Source organism: Chelmon rostratus, chromosome 14 (assembly GCF_017976325.1).
Source record: "Chelmon rostratus isolate fCheRos1 chromosome 14, fCheRos1.pri, whole genome shotgun sequence".
Classification (NCBI taxonomy): Eukaryota; Metazoa; Chordata; class Actinopteri; order Chaetodontiformes; family Chaetodontidae; genus Chelmon; species Chelmon rostratus.
Genome location: NC_055671.1, coordinates 23,348,326 through 23,372,949, shown reverse-complemented (window position 1 = coordinate 23,372,949; position 24,624 = coordinate 23,348,326). Strand labels below are relative to the sequence as shown.

The window sequence follows — 24,624 nt, the reverse complement described above, 5'->3', positions numbered from 1 at the left end:
CACGGGGTCTCGGCTCGACGCGCACTGAGGCGAGGTTACTTAGCGTCGTAGCGTGTGAGACTTAAACACTCGGTTGAACTTCCACCTGCTTTTGAATAATGTAAACGATACATCGTGCCAGATGCGTATCTTAACGAACGCACAGGCACATACATGCATACACGTGTAATGCGTGACTTGGAGCTGTGAGGTTTGTGCTACACGTAGCATCATGTCTTATTTAGCATCTGGTAGCTGCTGTGGTTCAGAGCAGCTAATGGAGTTCTGGCACCGCCGCTGCCCTCTGCTCGGCATCATCCTTCCTGTTTTCTTGCCTTTTCAGCTCTCCTCTCTCAAAGTAATACGACCGTGCTGTGGAGGAGGGCTTCGCTGGCTTTGTGTTAATAGTGGCCTAAACTGTAATAAGCCTCTGGGTTGATTTAACCTTAGCATTTTGGAATTGTTTCTCCCTTCACATTGTAAATTCACTGGTAATTCCACCCTTCTCTTCCTCCTTCCTCCCCTTATCTGCAGCAGGTCAGCTGTACTTGGCACACAATCTGTGGTCCGCCACCCATAAAAACCCTCCTCTTCATCCTCTTTACTTTACCAGCTCCTCTTTCTCCCCCTTTCCTCTCCTTCCTCACACGTCCCTCGGCCTAAAGCTACTGCAGGGGTCCACCTCAGACCTTCATCGCTGTTGCTTTGTCACACAGATGTTTGTACTCGGAGACAGAAACACCTCCCACCTCTTGATATCAGCAGTTTGTGAAAGTGCTGATCTGTTCCACAAGCTGTCAGCGGGTGCGGCACCAGCTGAAAAGTGCTGGTCGGTTTGCATCTGCCACAAACCTTCAAATGACAAATGGCAAAAACCAGTCGAAGGTCCACTTCATAAGGTGCAGAATTAGACCCACTTCATAAAAATAATAATCAAATGATGGAAAGGATGAAAATAAGAGCATCACAGGTCTCCAAACTGTCGTCTCCCTTAGCAATCTGAGACTTAAGGCGAGAGTTTTTCGCCTAATTTGCTCTTTTTACATAACTCACATCAACTTAGTACAATTTAGCATGCTTACAAATTCTATAAATTTATCATATAAGTAATTAAATGTGCTTCTACGGTTTAAACGGCGCGTCAGAGGGTCAGTGAAGTCATTTCTTAACTTTAACTAACTGTACGACAGGCAGCCTCGCCACTACACACCCCCCCATTAAGCCTCTCAACAACCTGCCATAATGATGAAGCTGGTCTCTTCTGTTTGCTCTAATAAGACCACCTGTTTTCAGTTCATCCATCATGTATCCAGCGTGTTACCATTGTTAAACTGTGTCACTTCTCCTGCAGAGGGAACGTCTCCTTTTTGTTTTGATAGAATTTACAATCCCATTAGTCACCACGACTCAAATGATGGATTAAAGCGCATCTTTGGAGGCGACCGCAGGTGACCTACCTGCAGGACTCCCTCGGATCTGAAAAACACTAAATGCTGCCTGACGTGGGAAGTTTTCAGGGTCAGTCTGACTATTTATATCATTTTCTCAAAGTCAGCGACACCTGTTAGACTCACTGGAAGCAGTCGGAGTATTCCCAGAGTGTGAAACCTCTCTGAATTGATCAAGCCTGACTGTGTCAAAGATCATTTCCCTTTCTTTCCATTTCAGACAAATGTAGCCAAGTCTTCTTTTACAGTGACAAAGAAGAACTACTGTCGTCCTTGAAATTCCCTGTCAACTAAAAATACTGAAAAAGATGACAGTATCAGCCCCCTTTTACTGTTCCGTTTAGTAGAGAGAGTCCTGTGCCTTGAGACAGCAGCTAAAAAGCTTTAAAATCATACAGCAACATAACCTCTAGCCCTTGATCAAACTATGCAGAGTGCAGAGGTGGCAGATGCTTATAGAAAAGCACCAACACTTCCTGCCATGTTGCTTCCCAACGTTAATTTTACAAGGTAAAGTCACACAGGCAGAAATCTAACTTTGCTACGCGGCTGAACACATCTGGGTACAAGATGCAACCGAGTCCCAATTTTCAAGGGGACCAGCGATATGAAGTGAACCTTATGTTACACCAGATGCGGAGTACACACAGTCATAAATGCAGCTCGAGTGTATTTAACGAAGCTTCAGGTGAAGAACAGCTGTGATCAAAGCATCAAGGCCTCCAGATTTCTGGAACGCTCAAATAGAGATGTTCATGTTTAAGATTGTCGGTCATGTTTATGGATTTAATACCGACCGAAAACGTCACAGCTCCTGAAGCGTCTCAGAGCCACGATCACGACCTTTGTCCACCATAAACGCAGCACTGCGCCGTGCTCAGAGGAACCCTCTCATTCAGCAGCTGCCAGACTTCTACTCACCACCTGCATCCAGTCCTCTACATTATTTACCATGTACAGTAAATTTTAATGGGCAGATATCACGTTGTCTGGACGTTTTCACTGCAGGTTTCACTCAGACAGGTGAGCAAAGCCGGACCACAAGAGAGGAAGTAGGCAGGCAATGCGTAGCCAGAGGTACTCGGCACCTCTTGCTTGATTAATTTCCCTTTGTTCCCATAATCTGTTTACTACCCTCACTAATTGCCACCTTTCATGAGGCAAGGAGAAGAGCCCTGATTAAAAGAGTAATAGACACTTAAGTGTTCTGGGATTGGTTGTCTTTCTTAACAATCAGCAAGTCATTGCAGGGAGTGTAGGTGTTGATTAGACTTATTTCTAATGAGAGTACCTGTCTGTTTTACCTGCAGCATGTCTGATGCTCTGCACATGAACCTTATATACATGATTAAAGATATTTAAAGCTACAGTTTTGGTGTGGATACAAAAGGCCTCTACAGAGGGAGTCCTGCTACCTTTGCTTCAACACATGTCAGCATCATTACTGGGATTAAATCACTTGGGAAGCTCCTGCAGGTCTTTGATTTCGGAGTCATGATGCCAGTGTACTTGCACTCCGTAGCCACACAACGGGTCGTTTAGCGTTTGGTTTTTGCAGCTTACTGATCATCTGTATTCTTTTAATTCGTTTATATTTGCACTTTATATATTTGCACTCGTTCCTACTTTTAAGTTTAAAGTTTTATCATATTTCATCACAAGGAGCAACACCAGACCTGCTGATGTCCTCCACTGCAAACTGTGTCAATGCGCATTCTGACAGCTCATTGATCGTCTGTCTTACTTTTGAAAGTTTAAGGTGAAAATGTAAATGAAAACTTTAATTTAAAACAAGCTTTTCTCTTCTGGTGTTTTGGTTTATTCAACAAAGTTCAACATGATGACATGATCAGGCAACTTATCTTAATCAGGTGATAATGAGAATTTAAATTTTTGAAATGGTTTTTGAGTTTTGAGTGAAAATGTCGTCTACTCACCATCGCCAGCGGGATGATGGCCTGAATGTCCCGCTGTACCACCGTCAGCTCCGTCACCACCTTCTCCGAATCTGGAGGCGGGTTCTGCCCCTTGTAGTCGATGTTCCAGTTGATCCTTCTGGTCACCGAGAGGCTGGTGAAGTTCTCCATCTCGAAATCCAGCTGCATCACCTCGACATTACCCAGCACATCCCTGCCGGACCACGGAAACACACGAAACACACCCGGAGTTAAAGGCCACATCTCAGTTACAGCAACATACTCATGAAAAACCCAACAAGACAAAGAACTTTGGCAACGCGTTCCTTTCTGGTAATGAAACTGTTGACGGGGAAGTTTTGAATTATTAAACGCTCCATTTAGCGAGCTGTCAACACACTGCGCCGCAGTTATTTTTAAAGTTTTCTTAAGGCAGCCTCCGGTTGAAAAAAGAAATAATGTATTCATGAAGGCGTCACCGTGTGAAGCACTGCAGCCATGAGCAGACACTCGTCAGATTTCAGCATTTGTTCTATATTCAAAGTTATCTGCACATCTGAAGTCTGTGAGACATGAAAACTCAAAGACAGCATGTAATTATGCAGCTGATCACCTTCAGAAAGCAGCATCATAACTTTATTGGAGATTGATCACAGTATTCTGCTCGATCAATGAGTCGATATCCAATAAGATGCCTCGAGAGGATTTCAGTATCAACAGAAGCTATTGGCTCCTGGTGGAGTGTAATCAATGGTGTGCATTTAGCAAAGGTATCAGACTCATTCGCTGGTGAAAAGGCCCCATTTTAACGTTTCATTCAGTCATCGGTCTGCCTGATTGGTCGATCTCAGACTTCCTGAGAGAAACGAGGCAGATAAAGATTATGAAGGTCACAGTGTGACGTTTACAACCTGACGCCTCACGACTGACTTCCCTTTTGAAATTCTTCTGTGATTTACTCTCACTAACGTCGCTGCTTGAAAGCAAGAGCAACCGGAATGACTCCGAAGCTGTAGAGACACAATCGACCAGTCCTGTTAGTAGTTTTGGTTGATGTAACTTTGTTTTTCTGCAATGAGGAGAAGCGCTCCGTTCACACCTTTCCTGATTGGATAAAGTCAAGGTGAACAAGCCGAAACTCTGCTGAAGCAAATTTTAATATGAACTGTTGTCTCATGCTGCAATTTAATCCTTCAGAGCCGTAATCCTTTTATAAACTGCTGTTTCTTTTTGTCTGGTCACAAACCCTGAATGCGAAATGCTCGCTCTGTAAAGCTAAAAGGATTTTTAGGCACCTGGATTGAGCTCGACTTCACTCTAGCTAATGATGCATTAATGCACTGAGCTAATCTGTCTCTTGATCTTATTTTACGCAGCTGCGAACAAACATCCGTCTCACATCTCGCCATCTTCCACTGAGGTCTGTCTGAGCTGCACCTCCCTGCTTTTTGCCACCACCAGTGGGCGCCGTTTCACGTTCAAGCTCTGTCTCATATGGACAGAAGAATTAACTCTTCGTAATGAGTGAATTATCTGTGCTGAATATATCTACAAATTTAAGTTAATTCTAGAAATAAAAGTTTGACAAAATAATTCTAACTCAAATCCACTAACAAGCTTTTTGTTTGGTTGAAAGCTTCAGAAAAAAGCTTCAAGATTATTTTGATATGCTATTTTGTTTTGTTTTGTCTGTTTCTTATAATATCCTGTCCAGCCAATTAGGGAACAGTTAAGGTTTTTTTTTTTTTTATACTTCTAAATAATACAGATACTGCTGTAATGTTTAAACTAGCATGTTCAATGTTATTTTCTAGTCCTTTTCCAATCTTTAGTGTCTTTAGTGTAAATGAATGTATATATATTTGCATACCTGAGGTCAAACCGACCAAAACATGGTAAACTGATAAATATCCCAGCAGTAAGTGACAAAGTTTTCTAATTTCTAATCACCGTATAGTTCTACTTAGGAAACTTGAATCACTTGCATAAAGTCAGGGAAAGACTGTGATCTCGATTAAATACTGACTCAAAATGCATTGACTTATTAAATATTCAACCAGGGCCACCATCTTTCCCTAACCCTGAGCTCTGTACACCAAACCATCCAGCCTCAAGTCTCACTTCCTGGTTTGGAAAACGTTTTTGGTGAATCACTTCCAGAAAGCATTTGCAAAGTTAATTGGCCGTACACACACAAAGAGACTGGGTAGGACTGCTAGTGCAACAGGCAGCACAAATAATGTGACCTAATTTATTTTCCTATTTACATGTTTCCACTTCTGCATGTTGTTGCTGGAGACACTAAAAGTGATGAGATGAGGTAATCATACGCTGTGAATTCATCAGTGATTGTCTCTGAATGAAAACACTGTGCAGGTCTTATCAATAAACAATCTGCTCTCTAATTTTAGTGGCCTGTTTTCTTCTTCTTCCTTAAGGCCTGAGTAGCGCCTCTGCAAGGAGATTGCAAATTTGGTTCTGCCTCTCACTCCCAAATAACCGTAATTGCAGCAGCTGCAGATTTCTGACCAATCAATAGCTTTTGGTAGGCAACCTGATTGTCTCGATGGCCGTGCACATGAAATATCTGAGCCTTCTCTCTTTGGCTTCTCCCTGCAGTGTAAAGACACCAAACGCTTCAGCTGGGATCTCAGTTTTACTATCGCAAACATGCCGCTGATGTAGAAGCGATAACAGCCCTCCTGTTATGAAAATCCGGCTTGTTGGGCTTGTAATCTTCAGGTTCAACAAGCTGAACACGAAGCCGCCTGACTGGTGGCGAAGGGGCAAATTAAATCTCTCTCCACCCGTGACGAGAATCATCCCGCTCAAAGCTCACCTTCAGCTGAGAGTGAAGCGCTCGCTGTCTGCCCGTCACAAAAGCAGAGACCCGTCCCACCGTTCAGTCTGAGAGCCTTTTAATGAAAGCCCGATCAAGCTATCTGTAAGAACCCGCGGCCGCAAAAGGTTCCTCTCAGGAACGCCGTGATGAGATCTCAGCCTATTTGTCTCGACATCACTCAGTGAAAACAAACACCCCCATCTGTCTGCGACACACTAAAGCTGTCATCAATATGGCCCACTGGAGTGAGGACATGCTCGGGCGCTCAATACAGTGTCGACTGCCACCGCGCTGGAGAGGAGGGAAAAATGATGCCCACAACGCACTGATTCGGGTTGGAGGGCGTTCTTTCTTATCGAGGTGAAAAGCAGAAGATGTGAAAAAGTCAGTGAAAGCAGCAGAAGAAAAGCAGGAAAAAAGATTTCTCCTTCACGCTGCATTCAGTGACCTACAGTAACTCTCAACACTTTGACAAGGTTTTTGAGATCTGGTTCCGAGAGAGCAGATTTTAGGCACATGCCCTGAACAGGATCCTTATTGATCCTCTGCCTACTTTGCATCATCTGTGTATGCATTGTGACTGCATAGACTTTAGAAGTGCATCCAGCCACTTAACGCATCATGATGCCACTGGAAGACAGACTGAATTCGCTCCAGAATGACCGAATCCACGACAGCTCCCAGTTAAAGTTTTTCTCGCCGCTGCTCTCACGGCTGCTGTGTTACAGTACGTCTGATTACATTTCCCTCAGGACATCTCAATGAGATTATACGGTGACCTTTTCATGAAAATACTAAATTATGTATATGTTGGCTAATTAATGTCGTTTGAGTCGGTTTTCTAAGGTTTCAGAGAGAGAAAAAGAACACATGAGGAAAGAAGTGCAAAGGGGAATGTTCGTTGAGCAATCAAAGTCTTCCATGAAACTACTCATGACACCTCTCAGCTCTGATAGCAACAAATAGGAAAAAAAACATTGATGTTGGACAAACAAAATCAACATAAAGGCATTTTGACAAAGCAGTGGGCGGTGAGAAGTTAAATGAGTGATTTCGTACCAGAGGAGGAGACGGAGGACGTAAACACGGCTCAAGAAGTGCGGCCTTGTTTTCATCAAGCTAATGATGTACAGTCTGCAGAGCACAAAGTGTATATTTTAAAAGTTGTAGCTTGGGGCTTTTTCAGAGCTCAGGGGGGATTTCATTCTTTGATCAGAGGCCTGTTTGAACTGATTAACAGGGAGAGTTCATTGGATCAAAGCACCGCAGGCTCGAGTTTCACCAGCAGAAGAACAGAGATGCTGAACAGAGGCCTTAGAATGATACACGCTTCAGTCCATACTGCAAAGTCCACAGCACTTTAGTCTATAACACACGAAGCGAAGCGAAGATGGACTGAGATAACTGCTGTTTTTTTAAGAGACGGTTACAGCAGCTGCCCCTAAAATCACAAATTGTTGTTTTTACATTTCCTTTCATGCAGGTCAAACAAATACGTATTTCTGGGCTCCGGGTCTCATGGCTCGTCTACCCAGGAGGCGTTTTTAGTCGTCTGTCTGGAGCGCCAGAGATTGAACACATACGCTCCTATTTAAATCAACACGACTGTCCACGCAGGCCACATATCAGCTCAGATCTCACTACGCTATACGTGACCCGAAGTCTTTTTGCTTCCATTCCACATGCTTAACTACAGTAATTATGCATTAAGCCGTGAGTGCTACCAAGACATGGCTGACCTTCACTCCATACTGTGTCTGAATGCATCTTGCACAGACCCAGCCGGAGGACCAAAGCTGCTGCTGCTGCTGCTGCTGCTGCTGCTGCTCATGCTACGCCTCCTGCTTCCGGTCTAAGCTAGGCTAACCACGTCCTGGTTCCAGATCTGTGCTTAAACCTGCAGCGTGGAACTTCTATCCCCCTCTGGGAGAGTGAAAAGCAATTGCAGCCCGTTCTCACTCCCAACTCATCACATATGGATGCTTGGTCGGGACCCCTTGGCGTCACTTTTTAAGGCACTGGGAACCACTATAGTGTCATTTTTCAGTGTGCAGGACAGCCTGATAGACTTCTACAGACAGCCTGTTCTCACTCCCAAAGTGAGTGTCAAATGAGGTAATATGAAGAGTGAGAAAAGTCCAGCTCTGGAGGAGGTTGGGGTGGTTGCATGGGTGAAGCACAGGACCTTCACATTTAACAACTCTGCAAAATATAACTTGTTTGGCAAACTGCTTGAATGTAATGGACGTTCAGTTACACCTAAAGGTCCAGAGTCCAGCTTCTCATCTCACTCAGACAGAAAACAAAGGAGCACAATTTCCCCCCAAAAAATACCAATTCTTTCAAAAAAAAGCTTAACCAACAAACAAATATGGATAAAAAAGCAGCTCAAACGACTGAAGAACCGCTAATAATGAGCCACTGTGCCATCTGCTGCACAAAAATCCTACAAAATAAAATGCACGTTGTATATATAGCTATAAAAAATGATTTTTAACATGACCGTGAAAACAATTTGTGTAAACATCCCCCAGAGAACATCTATTGTGCTAAAAACACATTTTCCTTTTCATGCAGCTTCAAACATCAGTGGTGATGCAGCAGCTTTGGAAACAGAGCACTTGTCAGTCTGTCTGTCAGTCCTGCGTAAGTTTGTGTATCAAAGATGTGCTCCGATTGCCTTGTTTGACGCTGAATTATTCAGAGGGAAAAATGAACCAAACATCATCTTATCAAACGAGCGGCTTCTCTCTGCTGCCCTGCCTGTGACGGCGGCGCGGCCGCAGCGTTTGCAGAAACGTTATTCATTCGAAATCCATTGACCGCGATCAATAATGCATCGGTTCGCGCGGCGTTATCGACGAGCTGCTGTTAGAATGGGACCGTTCCAGATGGAGGGCTGCAGGAGAATAAGCGCGCTGAATAATTCCGGCGCCGACCAACGTGCGATCTGATGAAGAGAGAATCCGAGATAAGAAGAGAATAATGAAGACGGCAGAGTGATGAAGAGATCAACAGCGAGCCCCGAAGGGAGCGCGGCGCCACCTCATTTCCGCACTTTCAGGTAGTTTTGAGTAAACAAAACCAGATGTTCAAACAGAATTGGTACTCAGATGTATCCACCAGTGAGATGCAAAATGATGCTGCTGGGTTTGTGTTTCTCTTTTTGGGGGGAAGAGGGGAGTGTGTGTGTGTGAGGAGGGGGTTTAAATGGCGAGCAGTTACTTGTTTGCTGCTTAAATCTTGCACAAAACGACAAATAAATGAGAACAATTATTGAACTTAGAAAACATATTAGAGTTCTCTTTATTACTGCATTGAATTTGGGTAATTGGGGAAGAATCGTCTTGAGAATGTGTGTATTTTTGGGCTAATTACTGTGGAGTGCTAGGCTGCTGTGCATAGTTTCGTCCTGCAGTGTGAGCTCATGCACTCAAACTAGAGACAAAACAGGGTTGGATCTACTTTCTGGATAAAACAAAGACGAAGAAAATAAAAAAGAAAGCTACAGGGAATGTAGGTGCTGATGTGTGATAACAGAAACTATCCACAAAACTCGCTAGATTCATTGTGAACCACTAAAATACATGTAATACGAACTGCAGGTCTATATTCATCAGTTTACTTCTGCAGGATGAAAGAGGCGACAGGAAGCATTCACCTCTTTGTGACTCCCTTGAATCCTGCCGTGCTTTTGCAACTAAATTGGTAGGAAATGCATTTATTTGGAATATTCAAGTCTGAAATATATGCAAATCACTAGTTCTCTGCCAAAGTAAAGTAGAAATTTAAAGCACATGAAAGCATAATATTGCATTTGCATGACAATCTAGCAGACATTTTCAACCCCTGGACTCGTTTGGGCTGAGGGCTCTGAGCCAAACAGATATTAGAGATTTAAAAAAAAAAAATCAATTTGTTCTAACGCTGCCCACAGGCAGTACGTCCTCATATTTAAATGATAAAATAGATTGTGTGTCACTGCAGTCCAGAATGACTGTTCTGAAACTGTGGCACAGAATAATGCATGAATGCGTGAAGAAGACATCTGCCCAAATTATCACTAGGACCGAATTATTTCTCCACAAACGGCGAGCTGGAATTTAAATGACGCAACAAACACAGACACACATACAACGAGCAGCTTTACACTACGGCAGCTACTGAAGGTCAGGAAAAGAAATCTGCTTGAAGTTGCCCTCAGCTAAAGTCAAATAAAACAAGAGGAGCATATATATGTTCCTAAGGTCCTATATGTTCCCCGGGTCGTCTGTTCTCAGAGACTTCTGTTGCCAAATTCAATATGATGTTAACACACATTAACCCTCTTATTGTTTTTGAGTCAAATAACCAAACTGTAGAGCTGGGGAACCTAGAGCTCTGAGAACATAGGACCTGTCTTAGTATATTTTTATTTCTGGTATATTTTTATTGCATTTACGCATATTTTGACTGCATGTTTGTTTATTTCATTCTATTATCTTGATTTTATTTTACTATCTTTCTAATCTTTCTTAGGGGGTTGCAATGCAAATTTCGTTGACATGTCCATGCTCAATGACAATAAAGGCAATCTTGAATCTTTACCATCTTTCCATTATGTGCCATATAAATCTGAGGGACAGAGGATTAAGGGAACCTGGGAGAGCACGATTGTGGAATTGAGGAGCACCCTGGGAACACAGGAGCCTTTGTCACGTTCCAGTCATGTGTCATATAAATCTGGGGAACACGGGACCCAGGACTGACTCCCAACAACAAATAACACCACGCAGCAGAGCACATCACACATTACTGAGGTGGATTTTGTTGGAATTTATTACGTTTCCATTCCACTTTGACACAGATAAAGACTCCACGCAGACTCCCAAACAACCCAAATTACAAGTATCGTGAACCAATTTCACAACAACACATTTCCACAAGAAACTCTCGAGAGGCGCGAGTGCCTTTCATATCAAAAGATTTCACGCTCACGTTCAATCAGCGCGATGGCAATGAAGCATCAGAAGCCGAATTCTTCCGTGACGCCGCTCTTTAGAACTTTACATGTTTGGCTGTTTGGCTTTAGGTGCTCGCAGGATTGAGTTTCTGACAAAATACAGCGTGACACATTGTTTCTCTATCCATGCTTGACCCCCTACTGGACATGTCTCACATGGTGACAGGGTGGCAAAGATTACATGACATGGGTCACTAAATATAGCCAGAGAGGCTGCCACTAAGGCACCGAGAGATAAACAAGCGAGGAATGGAGGCTGTTTTTTTTCCAGGTAAGGATGCTCTCTGTCTTCTTCGCCGTTCTCTCTCTCTGCAGTCATACCCATCGGGAGGCCAATATTTAGACCAGCAGTTGCTAATGTCTCCGAGGCTTGGTGATAACCAGTGCGCCTCCCAGTGCTACAGCTCTTAATGAATTGAGCACATCACATATTTTGATTTATGGTTGGAAATTTTTAGTTGCTTTCCCTCAGTGGAACTGGCTCAGAGACGGTGTCCATGGAGAAAGAGATCAGTTTGCTCCAAAAAGAAACTCCCTTTCTGACCTCTCCATAGTTGTATCCATGCTGATAATTTAGATTTTATTTAGAGACTGTAGATTTCTGCCACCACTTCAATACAGCTCAATACAACACAGGTGAATGGAATTCAATGCATTGCTGAAAGCATTTGATCGATGACATTTTGTTCTCATTTGTCCTAAAACCTCCACTTTTTGTCATGTTTGTGTTTTTTGGGTAATTTGAGCCTTTAAGTGAGCAGAAGAAGAACCAGGAACTGAATCTGCATGTTCAGCATCATCTCATCTACATTTACTGAGCAAATTATTCCAAAACATCGTCAAGCCTGAACAAAAGAGCTGTTTGCTAATGATCCCCAAAACTACATTTATGACTGTTGTGCAGCACCAGCGACAGGCGTCCTCGACCGCTAACTTCACTCACATACACCAATCTAAGTTGATGTGGACATGATGACAGTTAAGCATGTTATGTAAGTTAATGTGCGCATTAAGTTCAGTTAAATGAGCGTTGACTTTTGGTCGCACATGGGACACAAACAGTCCACCCACCTCCTCCATATGCAGACTTAGTTGCTCTTTATGCTCTTTTATTCATATTTTTACTCCATTATGTATGTTCTTACACCATTATTTTAAGTTTGACCCTATTATTTATGTTAATTTGCTAATATCCATCATACCTGTGCAATTATCTTGTGCAGTATTACATATTTTTACTGTGTTACTGTGCCACATATTTTTTTTACTGTGCAACAGTACAAAGCAAGTGTATTTTATTATTCACATCTTACTCGAGTAATTCAAAATTTTCCACAGTGAAACTGAGCCGTCCTTCACTCAGCAGCATTATTTTTTATACTCTTTTGTATATAACTCACCAATTCAGTATAAACAGTTGATTTTATTTTGTACCTTTTTATTGACCTCTCATTATTCTTCCCCGGTGTGAGATCAATAATGTTTTATCTTATCTTGTCACCTCATTTCCTCTTTCGCTCCTGTCATATTTATTTAAAATATTTGCATTAAATGTAAACTTGAGTTTTTTCGGCTGTGTTCTTAGCAGCAGGCTAACAAATACGGACGACAGAGACTACATTGCAAATCACTCACCGACTGTAGTTTCACTATCACCATAAAGTTGCTTTTATCGTCGAGATCTGGCGGGACAGAGTCCATTACCGTCCCCTCAGACACTACAGGACTGAGATTTGGTGTTTTCACCCCTTTGAGGACTTTGGCATAATTACTACTCTCAGACGAGCTCTCATGTCGAAGGCATTTTAATGCCGGCAGTCAGAATCGTCCACCTCACCCCTCCTCACAGACTGAATTAGCAGCAGATGTAGTGAGACAAAGCAGATAACATCTCCATTCATTTAACTTTGTGCGGAGGCTGCTTTAGTGGGCCTGAGCCGCGCTTTATTTTCTGTAGCTCCTGGGGCATTTACGAAGACTGGCAGAGGCCTCTAAAAGCTGCCTTTGATCAGAGAGTGAACTATGACTGTTACACGCAATGAAACCGTTTTGGAGATCGTTGTGTCCATTGTTAAGAAAGAGAAATATTGTTGTCTTTGTGCAGCAGCAGCGAGGACAGGAATCAACAGCTGCAGCTGCAGTAGTTGGTTAGACAGACGCAGTGTGTTTAGGCCCGGGGCTGTTGACTTACCCCTGTTTGACTGCTTTGTTCTTGTTCACGTCGATGGTGGTGATGGAATGCTTGGCGCCGGACTGCACCTCCCAGTCCACCTTCCACTGGGCGCTCTTGGACTTGGTCTGAAGCAGGTTCACCCCTTTCTTTGCTTTGACCCTGCAGGAAATGGCGAGGGAAAAAGAATGGGACAAGTCAATTTTATTAGAGGGGATGATTTATGTGCGAGGTCGGAGGTGAGCACCCTCTGTGTGCAGCAGTCCTCCTCCTTGTGTTGCGTCATGACAAAAGCAATTCCACAGATGAATCAATAACAGAGGTGAATGAAGATGACAGCACAATGATACATGAGGCCAGAAGGCTAGGACAGCTTCAGGTCACAGTGTTCACTAACACTTTATATGAAATTAAATCTACAAGGCCTCGTACTGCACGTACTGGGCATTTGTGCTGTATTAATAACCAGTGACACCTGACAACCTCCAAATTCAGCTCACGTGCTTCGCGAAAACATTGAGACACAGAGTTAACGAGACATTTGATAACAGATCAAATAACGCTGGATTTCCCACAGACACAATATCATGATATTTTATTGATTCTGAGGTGAAATCCGGCTTCTGTAACCCTCAGGGAGAACACACTGTGCAGGCTGCTCGGGGTAAACTACAGAACAGGAACACCGGAGCTGAGGGGAATTCACATTTTTTGCTCAAGGACACTTCAAAAGGGAGTGTTTGAACTCCCGGCTGCCTCTTAACATCCCAGGTGTTCACATTAAATAAGCCAAAGACCGAGAAGCGCTGAGTTGAAAATGATGTGCACCGCAATGTTTTATTGCTGCTTATTTCATCTATTTATTTGCTGTTATGTCTTTATCCGATTTGCCATAAATGTATTCACATCATAAAAACAAATCCTTCTTGGAGACTATATGCAGAAAAGATATAATAACAGAGAACCTAATGCACATCTGTGTATATCTTCCTAACATCTAAATTGTTCCTCACAAGCTTAAGCAGTTACACAAACACACACGCACCATTTCACCAACCTCAATCTACGCATGCATGTACACAAATTCACAAATTCACAGCCTGCAGATATTCTGTATGGTCACATACTGACATGCATGTGTCTGTACAGCACACAACCGAAACAAATCTACAGAGGCATAAATACGCAGTATCTCCACAAATATTGCAAAAAAACCCAAAGGTGTTCATGTTCCCAACACGTCTGCAGTGTGTGCACGTCGACATGTACAGCTGGAAGCCTTAAAAGAAGCTGGAAGGAAGAGAGAAGAGAACAACTGAAGCTAAATACAGCGATAATAAACAGAATAAATAGCTTGATAAGAAGAGTAGAAAGAAGCGTGGCTGTAAAAGAGTACAAAAGACAAAATAATAATGGAAAGAAAGGGAATAATAAATCTTAGAAAACACGGCCAGGACGTTCAGCTGTGGTGTAAATTGGCCTCTTCAATATGCAGCAGGTACTTTTCCATTTCTTAAAGAGCAGTCAGGCCTTGATTTATAATCCTTAACATCTACATTTTACAATTTTAAGACCTTAAGCTTCAGCATCCAAATAGAAGTGGACTCCAACCTTGAATCTGAAACATCATTTAGTTTAATATTTATTGAAAATATCAAATATTGAAAATGAGCTAAATGAGGATTTTGAATGGACAATGGAATGGTTCATAGCTGCTAAAACTAATAGAAAATTAAGATCACGTGGGAGAAAACCTTTGGGTCAGTAATCTGCTTTGCTTTGTAAGTGTATCTTGACGACAGTTCCACCTTAAACCAAGCGGCCGCTCCTCAAAGCGGTGACGAACGATTAGAAATTTTCAATCAGCCAGGTAACAAAGCAGTTCTGGCAGCTGTCCTCTGTGACTTCACCTAGACGTGCTATTAAGACGTCTACTGGCTGAATACAAAATAGCAGAGAGGAGAAGCAAAAACAAAGCGCTCTCCTTCCGAGTTTTTGTGATTCTGGTTATCTGACCACAGCCGACTCCTGCGCTGACGCATGATGGAAACAAACGGCTCATCCACAGACATGCAGACCCAGCGGAGAGCATTGATCTGATGGTCTCATTTTCATGAAATACAAGACACAGATGAATTATTAACCTACAATATTTGGCTTTTGTGTGTCTGCCTTGTGCCTTCGAGACAATTCATTAGTAGCTGGACTGGAGGCTAAGCTAACATTAGCTCATAAATTGTGGAAAATGTGTTAAATTTTGTCTTAAATGATAAAATGAAACATTGAGTGTCAGACAGGAGACCGCTGTCACGTTGGTAATGAAAATGCGAGTGCTCGTTGCTGCTTCCTTTCTTGCAAAGACTCCGGGGATCTAAATGATTTTGTCTTGTTTACAGGAAAACACAGTGCTGTATTTCTCTTCCCGCCATGAGATCACTGCCGATCGACACATATCCAGACAAACACCAGCTCTTTCTGGACAAACTTACTGAAAGCTTCACCTAAAAATCACATTTCTCTCATTTACATTCGCCTGAAAGTTTGAGGCTCCTGCAGCATCTCCCAGATCGTTCCATTTATTTCTTTGACAGATAAAAAACTCTGATGTCCCGCTGAGGTGTTTCCATTTGCTACGCTAACCTGCGCTCAGTGCATCGACCGCTCATCCGTGATTTGTGAAAGCAATTGACTTTCAGCTGAAGCCGTCTCCCCATCTTCAGCCAGAACAGACGCACAGCTCCAAGAGACTCTATTTGAATGTAATCGCTACCGTCCTCGGGTTGCTGCTGATAGTATTTAACAAGGAAACTATGCAAGATAATTCTAACCAACTTTAACTCATCATTAGCCATAAAGTTAAAAGTCCTCTGTGATCAGATGAACCAGGTGCACCTTGCTAGTACTGTCTTAATCCTCCGTGGCATAGATTCAACAACATTTCTCAAAGATTTTGGTCCGTATTAACTTGACAGCATCATGCACTTGCTGGGGTGCACATCCACGAAGCAAACCTCCAGCTCCACCTCATCCCAGAGCTGCCCTGTTGGACTTGGTTTGAACTTTGGCGGATCGTCTCAACTGCGTCTACGCTCCTTCATGGGCTGAGTTGCCACCACATGATTGGATGATTTGATATATCTGTTAAAGAGCAGTTGAACAAGGGTATCTAATAAAGTGGCCAGTGGGTGTCTATACACAGTTCATGGAACTGTTTCAACAAGTCCTTCAAACTTGAGGTTGGAGAAGGACAGCGAGGATGATGATGGTGGTTGACCACTGCTGTTGTTTTCCAGCTGTTTACAGTCAGACAGACACAGAATTAATTAGATATTATTCTACAGAGCTTGTTTTTATAACGTATCAGGACACTGAGGTCAAGTTTATGGGAATTGAGGAGTTTTAACAAGTTGAGGAGGCGTTTAAAGTCCACATGAATTACACACAGTGGTTCTGATGATATTTGTCAGAGTCAATGTTCTCAGATTTGATCGTTAAAGGTCAATAAAAAACAAAAAAACAAAAAGGGATTTTTGCATTTCTCCGACAAAGTTAGATTCCTGAAACTGCAAAAAGCTCTGAACACCATTTTTTGTAGCACACAATAAAATTTACAGTAAATATTTGGAGCGTGGAAGCTCACTCTCTGATTAATGTTCGTGTGACATAATAATCTCAATTTAAGGTCCAATAAGAAGTTTGGAGGTTTCAGCTGCATCGCACGACCTTCATCAGTGCATAAAAGTGGCTCAGGTGTCATCACATGAGCCATTAAAAAGACTACTTAGGTCATGTGATCGAGTCGGTCCAATTACTGATGGAGATTGTGAGATGTAGCTGAAGGCTCTGAAAAAGATAATAAATGGTCATTGAGTTGGGATTATTTCGATCAACTTGCAGAAAATATAGTTGAAAATGTGAAATGATAGAAAATTCTACTGACTTCTTTGTTGGCCAGTGAAATGTTTGTTCTGGGGGCGGGGCTGTGCTGAGGGAAATATGATTCATGACCACGAGATACCCACTACAGTATTGACTAAAGCTATAAATACTGAACTTGAAGACGGTTCTTGCATCTGCTGCCGTAAACACACCGTGTCTGCTACAAATTCTCCCATCACAATCGACATGTTTTACCCTCCCAGTCTGCCTGAAACAAACAGGAGAGCCTCTGCCGGCACGTTGCAGCTTTTAAAAACATTGTTTCTCGCTATTGCAGCTCTTATTGTCTCCTTTCATCAAATCCTCCACATTAGCGAAAATACAGTAATTATCTGACACAGCGCTGTCAAGGAGAGATGAAACAGAAATATGTAATGTTTAAGAAATCATCCTGATTGAGCGTGTTGCCTTTGATGTGAGTTGAAAAGGGGAAACTTAATACCCTCAGACTCTCACTAAATGAGGTGACCCAGTTGCTTCTTGATTACTGTAGCTTGTAAAAATACTGATCATAAGAGACGATAATTACACATTATTGTAGGGCATAAACACTTCCTGGTAAGGATGCAACCCTGATGAGTAATACTTGTCTTTATATTCATTACCTACACTCCCCAGCAGCTTATAACAGCCTCCACACATTCATCTTTTTTTCTTACAGAGCCTGCATATTGTACAGAACCAATGTTTTTAATCAGACGGTCCTTTTTCATCAGCTCCTCTTCATTTTTGGGCCACAAATGAGAGGGGATGAAGCATTACCCAGGGGAGCGCCACATGAATCGGGCTCCCCATTGAACAGTGCTAATACTGATTAATGAAAGAGCATTGCAAATGAAAAAGCTGTGCAGCAGTAACCAGCAATAATACACAGCCATATTCTGAGAGTCTGTCAGCTGCTGCTGCTGCTGCTGCTGCACGGGGATGCTGGAGCGGCAGGGTGAGCCACTTCAGCTAAGACAGAGCTATTACTTACTCATTCCACACAGACGCCTTCTGCCATGGCAACACCTATTAGAGTCGGAGTTGGCTGACGGACTGCTAAACAGGAGAGCTTTCGGTCAACACATTTCAGGCCAGATTTCCAGGCTTCCTGTTTGTTCTCCCTAAGCACTTCAACAAACACTGTCCCTCAGCATGAAATGACCACAACACGGCGCGATCAATCCGTGATCAATACCAAAATGGCTCCATCAGCAGCCAGCGAGGAGTTTGGAAGAAGACTTCGGAGCTGTACGACACTTTTTAACATCCATCTGTCACATTTTTATCTGCTTCAGACTTTTTAAAATCGTCCTTTTCATTGCTTCACATGTTCGTCGGTCTAATTGCAGCGTCCTCGTCTCTTCTTTGCAGCTTGTACACAAGGCCCGCGTCCTCATGACCCATTTATGACACTTGCTGCCTGAAATCATGTCAACTGCCAAACCCCGCACTGTAATTTAATCTAACTGGCTGCTGCTAATAAATAAAATATGCAAACCACGATTAAATCAAACCATAGCTCCCAAGACTTTAATTTTTCCTTAATGGCCCTTTAAAAGAGTATTTATTGAAGAGATTCGAAGAAAACGTCCCCACAGGCAGAAGAGTCGCGAAGCTGGAATCTCTCCACGGCGTAATGAGAGTGTGAAAAATGCATTTTTAGACTTTGATCACTTTAAATCTTCACAATGAAACAAAACTTGAATGGTCGACACTACGTGAGCGCAGTGTGCAGGACGCGTCAGATGCGTCGCGCAGACAGAGGAAGCTGTACGGCAGCTGGAATGTGCCAATTCAAGCAGCAAAAAAGAAACTGATGCTTTTCTGGAGAGTTGAGGTGGGTGGATGCTTAGGTGTTGGACTCATACAAGACAAATTACACAGAAACAATAGTGGCGGGTGTGTTGATGCGTGGCTACACAACCAGTGTGACATTTGTCTTAATGATACCACAGGACTGACTGAGACTAGGAAGACGCTCACTGCTCTGTCCTGTCCTGTACACACATCACCCGTTTCTCTTTAGAGAGGAGCACGTTGACCCAAATCCATTTTTTTAGATTAGGATATGTAGTGAAGGTCTGATGCAACGTTAGGGGATCGTCCTGGACGGGAGAAACGTAGAGTGACGCAATAAATTCAGGTTTCACTTTAATCAGTTGAGGTTTAATGAGCTACATCAGTGGAGATGATCAGTGTCACATGGTGAAAAAAGTAGTTTACTTTAGTGAATCAGAAATATAATTTAAGAACAGAAAAGTCATTACAAGAACACTTACTGCTTTTTGTGCTTAATTTAAAGTATGTTTGACATTTACTTTCAAAAAGTACTTTTAAATAGATGTCATTAAGTTCTACTTACATGTATTAAAAATGAATATACTTCTTCTGCAATAGTTAAAGTACTTAGAAAAACTGTACTTCAGTGTAAGTGTATTATAAACTGTACTTAAGTGTACCTTAAAAAAGTGAACTAAATTCAAAATACTTTTATTAGTAATAAATTGTACTTATTTCAAGTCCTTTGTATTACATTATTAGCATGCTTAATTAAAGTGTACTTTAATTTTGCTTAATTTTAAGTATATTCAAGTATATTTGCAACACATTGATGTTATAATACAATTGAACTGCAAGTGTGTTTTTGTACTTCAGTACACCTAAAGTTTGTCAAATGTGTCAATTGAGCAACTATTTACACTTCGACTTGAAGATGACAAAAATCTTCGAATAGTTTAATTTAGGCCTAATATTTTTACCTCTGGGACAATCCTCCAAGTACAATCTAATGTGTTCACGTTCTTCTTTAATTGTGCACATGTACCGTCTTGGATGGGTTTGCAGTGAGTTTGCAGGTGTTTGCCAGCAGCTCTACAATCAGCAGCAGGTTGAGAACAAGCTAAATAGCATTCACTATGAGTATTCCTCTGGGCCTCTGGCTCTGTGGCTAGCTGGAACCAACTGGTGGCTGCCAATGAAAACACAGCTGTACAACCAGTTCACAGCTGGAGGAGGCTTTGTTATTAATGTAACATGGCTGAACAGCCTTATGGAGGAAGACGAGACACTGGACACTAACCTGTGGAGCTTCCTCAGTTAGTACATTTTCTATCGCGGCCCGCCACAGAGAATCCATCTAACTCCTTCCTCCAAAAAACGTCAATAACCACTTACAAATTTCCATGGCGCCGTAATGGCCGCCCTGCAACAGACGGCAACTCTCGAGTGACAAACATGGCTTCACCCTTGGATCACAAGCAGCAATCTTATCAATCATCTCGAGCACTTTGCTTTCTGCGGTGTTTATCTTCACAAGTTAACAGCTCTGAGGCTTTCTCGACAGCAGCGCGGAGACGTACAGCTGGAAAGCCAGACGGGAGGGACAGACCTGCCAGGGACACACTTTTTAATGGGAGGCACCGAAAATTAGAACACGAGAAGCTGGGGAAATATCACAGAGCAGATTACAAATTTGAGTCTGCAGCTGCTGGTCCGCAAAAGCCGAGCAGATTTATGTCTTGTAGGTGAGAGTGAGCGATGCAGCCCGGCGATAAATATGGCCTCTGCAAAGCATGGCAGAGTCAACAACAGCACGTCCCCGCTTATTAAACATTTCTTACAAAACAGCCAGAAGTTCAAGCCGTAACTGCGCGGCTATCAAGTAACAGCAGCAGCGCTTTGTTCCAGCTTACAGAGCTCTGCAATTAATACAAACAATAAAGTCACATTCTAACAGAACAGATGAGTCGGCCAAATAATTATAGCAGAGATCCAACAAAAACATCTAATGCTGAGGTAAGACATTACAGCACCGTGCTAAACACTGCTATTATAAAACCCATTCATTTTCTTTGTCTGGAGGCTGATGCTTTTTAACCCGAGAGTCTCAAGTCTGTATGAGCTGCTCCTGCATGGCTCGACGTGCATTTCAAAACGCTTTTCGCTGAGAGTTGGACGGAATAAGGGGGCTTAAACTTTTAAACTCATGCTCACTGTCTTTGTTCCAAAAGAGTTCCAACAAGGCCGACACTATTCTGCATTATTCACATTGGAAGAAGGTGAAGATGTCGCAGATACAGAGTTTAAAACGGCTCAAACAGGAAGCAGCAGAGAATCTGTCGGGGACTATTTTCAGCGGCGGATTAATCCACATTTGGTGTTCTATTGTTTTGGAACCAAAATGACCTGCAGTGCCCGTGTTCATTGTAACAAAGGAAAAGTCAGCCCACAACACTAACAGTGAGGCTCATTTGTGTGTTTTTAATATATTTTACGAGACAGGGGGAAAAAAAGCTGCAGGCTTTGGCTACACAAGCAATACGTAGAAAATCCCCAGTATCACCTTTTCAAAACCAGCTCTGTAAAAGCCAGAAATCTGAGCATGTGATGTGATGTGATGGAGGCATCTTAGAATCACTGGCACTGATCAATAAGCCCATCAAACCCAGTGGATACCGTATAATCATGACAAGGTGGTAAAAATCTACTGCCCTGCCCCTTTGAGTAAGTGTTTAACAGCTGGCTTATGGCTCGCTGCAAATCAGCGTCTTCAAGGGTGCACAGAAGCAGAAAATGAAGTATATTGTGACGCTACATGCCTGAACGCCAGCATTATCTTTGCGTTTCTTCATCGCATTCACAGGCTGCCCGAGCGCGTGACCGAGATGCACTGTGGGACTTTCTTCCACTGGATTAAGCGCCGACTGGTTTTCAAACATTTTCTCTCTCTGCCTTTGGACTGAAGAGATGCGCCCACTGGCCTCACCTTCTGAAGCTCATTAAGAAAAGCTGCAGTTCCTCATCAGTCCATCAATAGAAATAATCACTGATGATGGCCGATAATGTCATTTCTCTAACATAAAGAATAGCGAGGCAGGGGAATATTATTTATCATTTACTGAGAGAGTTTCTCTCAAAAAAAGTAATGGATTTATGCCATTAGAATAGGCAGAATAGAAAGGACATCTTTATTAGGATGGAGTGCAGCAAACCACTGCACACTCCATATTAACTAGCTTTCCTTTAGCCATGCATTATCAAAAGACAAAAAAATCACCTTGTCCGGCTCTCTCACCTTTCCATTAGCTTTGTAAATAACTTGATACGGTGAAACATTTTCTGAATATCAAACATGAAAGCATGCTTTTTGAAGGCAGCCTGCGAGGCTTTCATCATTCCAAATTAAAAATCATTACTGGAAAATACTGCAGGACGTTGCAGAAATGTCACGACTGATGACGAGACACGCACAAGTTTATTTGAAAACGAATATATTGTGGTGGAGAAAAGCAGTTTATCACAAACTGGGTCTTCTTTTTGCAGCTTTGGCCCTCATTCCTGTAAGCGATGCTAACACTGCACTGCACAAATTAATTGCAAAATTAACTGCGTTAAAGAGTCAGACGGGGTAAATGAAGGATTATCACATTTCAGGTGGATGCACTTTCAGTCCTAACTCATTCATTTTTTGAAGCGCTGACGCCATGTTCCCTGGTCCCAGTTTTCATCACAGCAGATGGACATTATGGCCAAAACTACAAAATATGAATCACATTATAATAAAGCAGAATTATCCATTAAAAAAGCTTACGAGGCCTGTAGCTGTGTCATAAATTAACCGCATGCAGACATAACTTATAACAGGATGAGAGAAAGTGCTTTTTGTCATTGTTGCCAATTCATTTAGAACATTTTTAAAACCAATACAAGCGGAGCAATGCCAGAATCATTAAAAACGTCCTTCCCCTTGAGGTGAATACCAGTTGCTAATTACAACCCTCCATTCACCATGAAAGGTCAAACTATTTTGCCAGCACACCAACAAAATGTTGATTTTGATGAGTTTTGCGTGACCACTCCCTCAGTCTCCTCCTGCTCTCCTTCCTCTCTGGTGTGCGCATTTCATTAGGGCGTCACTACAATTCCCACGTGAAATTATCACATGAAGCGGCCGAGACCTTCCTCTCCGTCTGCCAGCCCCAGACAGATTGGACTGGTATTTGGCATTCACTAGTGGCATGTTATGCTGCCGAGCGGGACGTCGTAAACAAACATTTGATCGCGGATGGCGGTGACAACAGCCCACAGAACACTTGTAGTGCCACCATTGGCGAGCAGAAACCCTGATGGATGGAGTCGGGCTCCGTGGTTGTCCCTTTAGCGGCGCAGAGATGAAGGCGGAAAAGTAAATAAACAACTAAAATGTCAGCACTTGAATGTCTCAGAGGCATTAGTTGCACTCCCTTTCGCATTCCGGCAGAAACGGGGCCTCTCCCCAACAGCTAAATTTGGCCGGCAAAGTCTTTTTTCCCCCCACTCATCCGTAGGCAGAAGCTCCATTAGTTCCTCTGAGGGGCCACTTGCACGACTGCAGACACACAACAAATTCCATTACATGAAGATATGTATAATTCAACGTAAGTGCAGATTTTTATTTGTCCTTGGCCAGTTGTGGATGTGGTGCTTTTATGTGTCCAATGACATGTGATTCAATTACATCCGCCGCCGTGCACCATGTTTTAGCTTCGGCGTGTTATGTTTATAGGCAGAAAAGGTTTGCTGCTGGTTTCACTGAACCGTTCCATCGACCTCAAATTCAAAACAAATGCTTCATCATTTCTCCACCGCCATCAAAACAGAGAGTAATTTAAAAGGAGGGCCGCGAACAATGTAAACATTCGACGCATAAGCACCTCCAGGTAGTTTTTTTTTGGAAAGCTCTCACCTATAGATAAACTGCAGCTGTATGTGAAGAAAACACAGAGGAAATGAATGCAACATCCTCTATACTCTGTGACTGCATGTAAGGCTCTGTATTATCATTGTTTTTGTACCGAGGCATAAGTCAGACCCTACTGCTGACATTTACAATATACACATGATTCAACCTATACTCTATATAATATATAGAGTCAGACTGTACAACTAGAATGTATAGTTATTATGTGCAATGACCTCTGTTCCTCTCTGATTACAAACATCCAAACATCCAAATCCATCTACTGCAAAAGACACTTTCTGGACACTATATTTTTTCTTAAACTTACTGTACATAGGATACCTTACTTTTTTTTATTTTTGTGGTTTGCACAGTTGTAATTTATTGCTCCGATTGTTCTTATTCTGCACCTTTATTGTTCCGATTGTTCTTATTTGCACCTTCATTTGCTGTTTGCACCCCCTCCCCCAATTGTGTTTTCTGAAGAGCTTCTATAAGAGTGAATTTCTCCATTGTGAGATTAATAAAGTCTTATCTAATCCGAGTATATACAATATATAGTCCATGTTTACAACGAGAGCTAATATGTGCACAGTCATCACCGCTGCTGCTGAATGAAGAAACT

At 42.5% G+C, this 24,624-nt stretch overlaps 1 protein-coding gene across 1 annotated transcript in view; it reads right to left on the bottom strand.

Annotated features, from left to right (window-relative positions):
- The window catches only part of tmem132e (transmembrane protein 132E), a 100,398-nt gene that overhangs the window by 39,260 nt on the left and 36,514 nt on the right, over positions 1–24,624 (bottom strand). Inside the window, exons 3-4 of the mRNA XM_041952599.1 lie at positions 13,379–13,519; positions 3,365–3,557 (exon numbers count right to left, since the gene is read on the bottom strand). Coding sequence (XP_041808533.1) covers positions 3,365–3,557; positions 13,379–13,519 — 334 coding nt within the window. The remainder of the gene's footprint in view (positions 1–3,364; positions 3,558–13,378; positions 13,520–24,624) is intronic.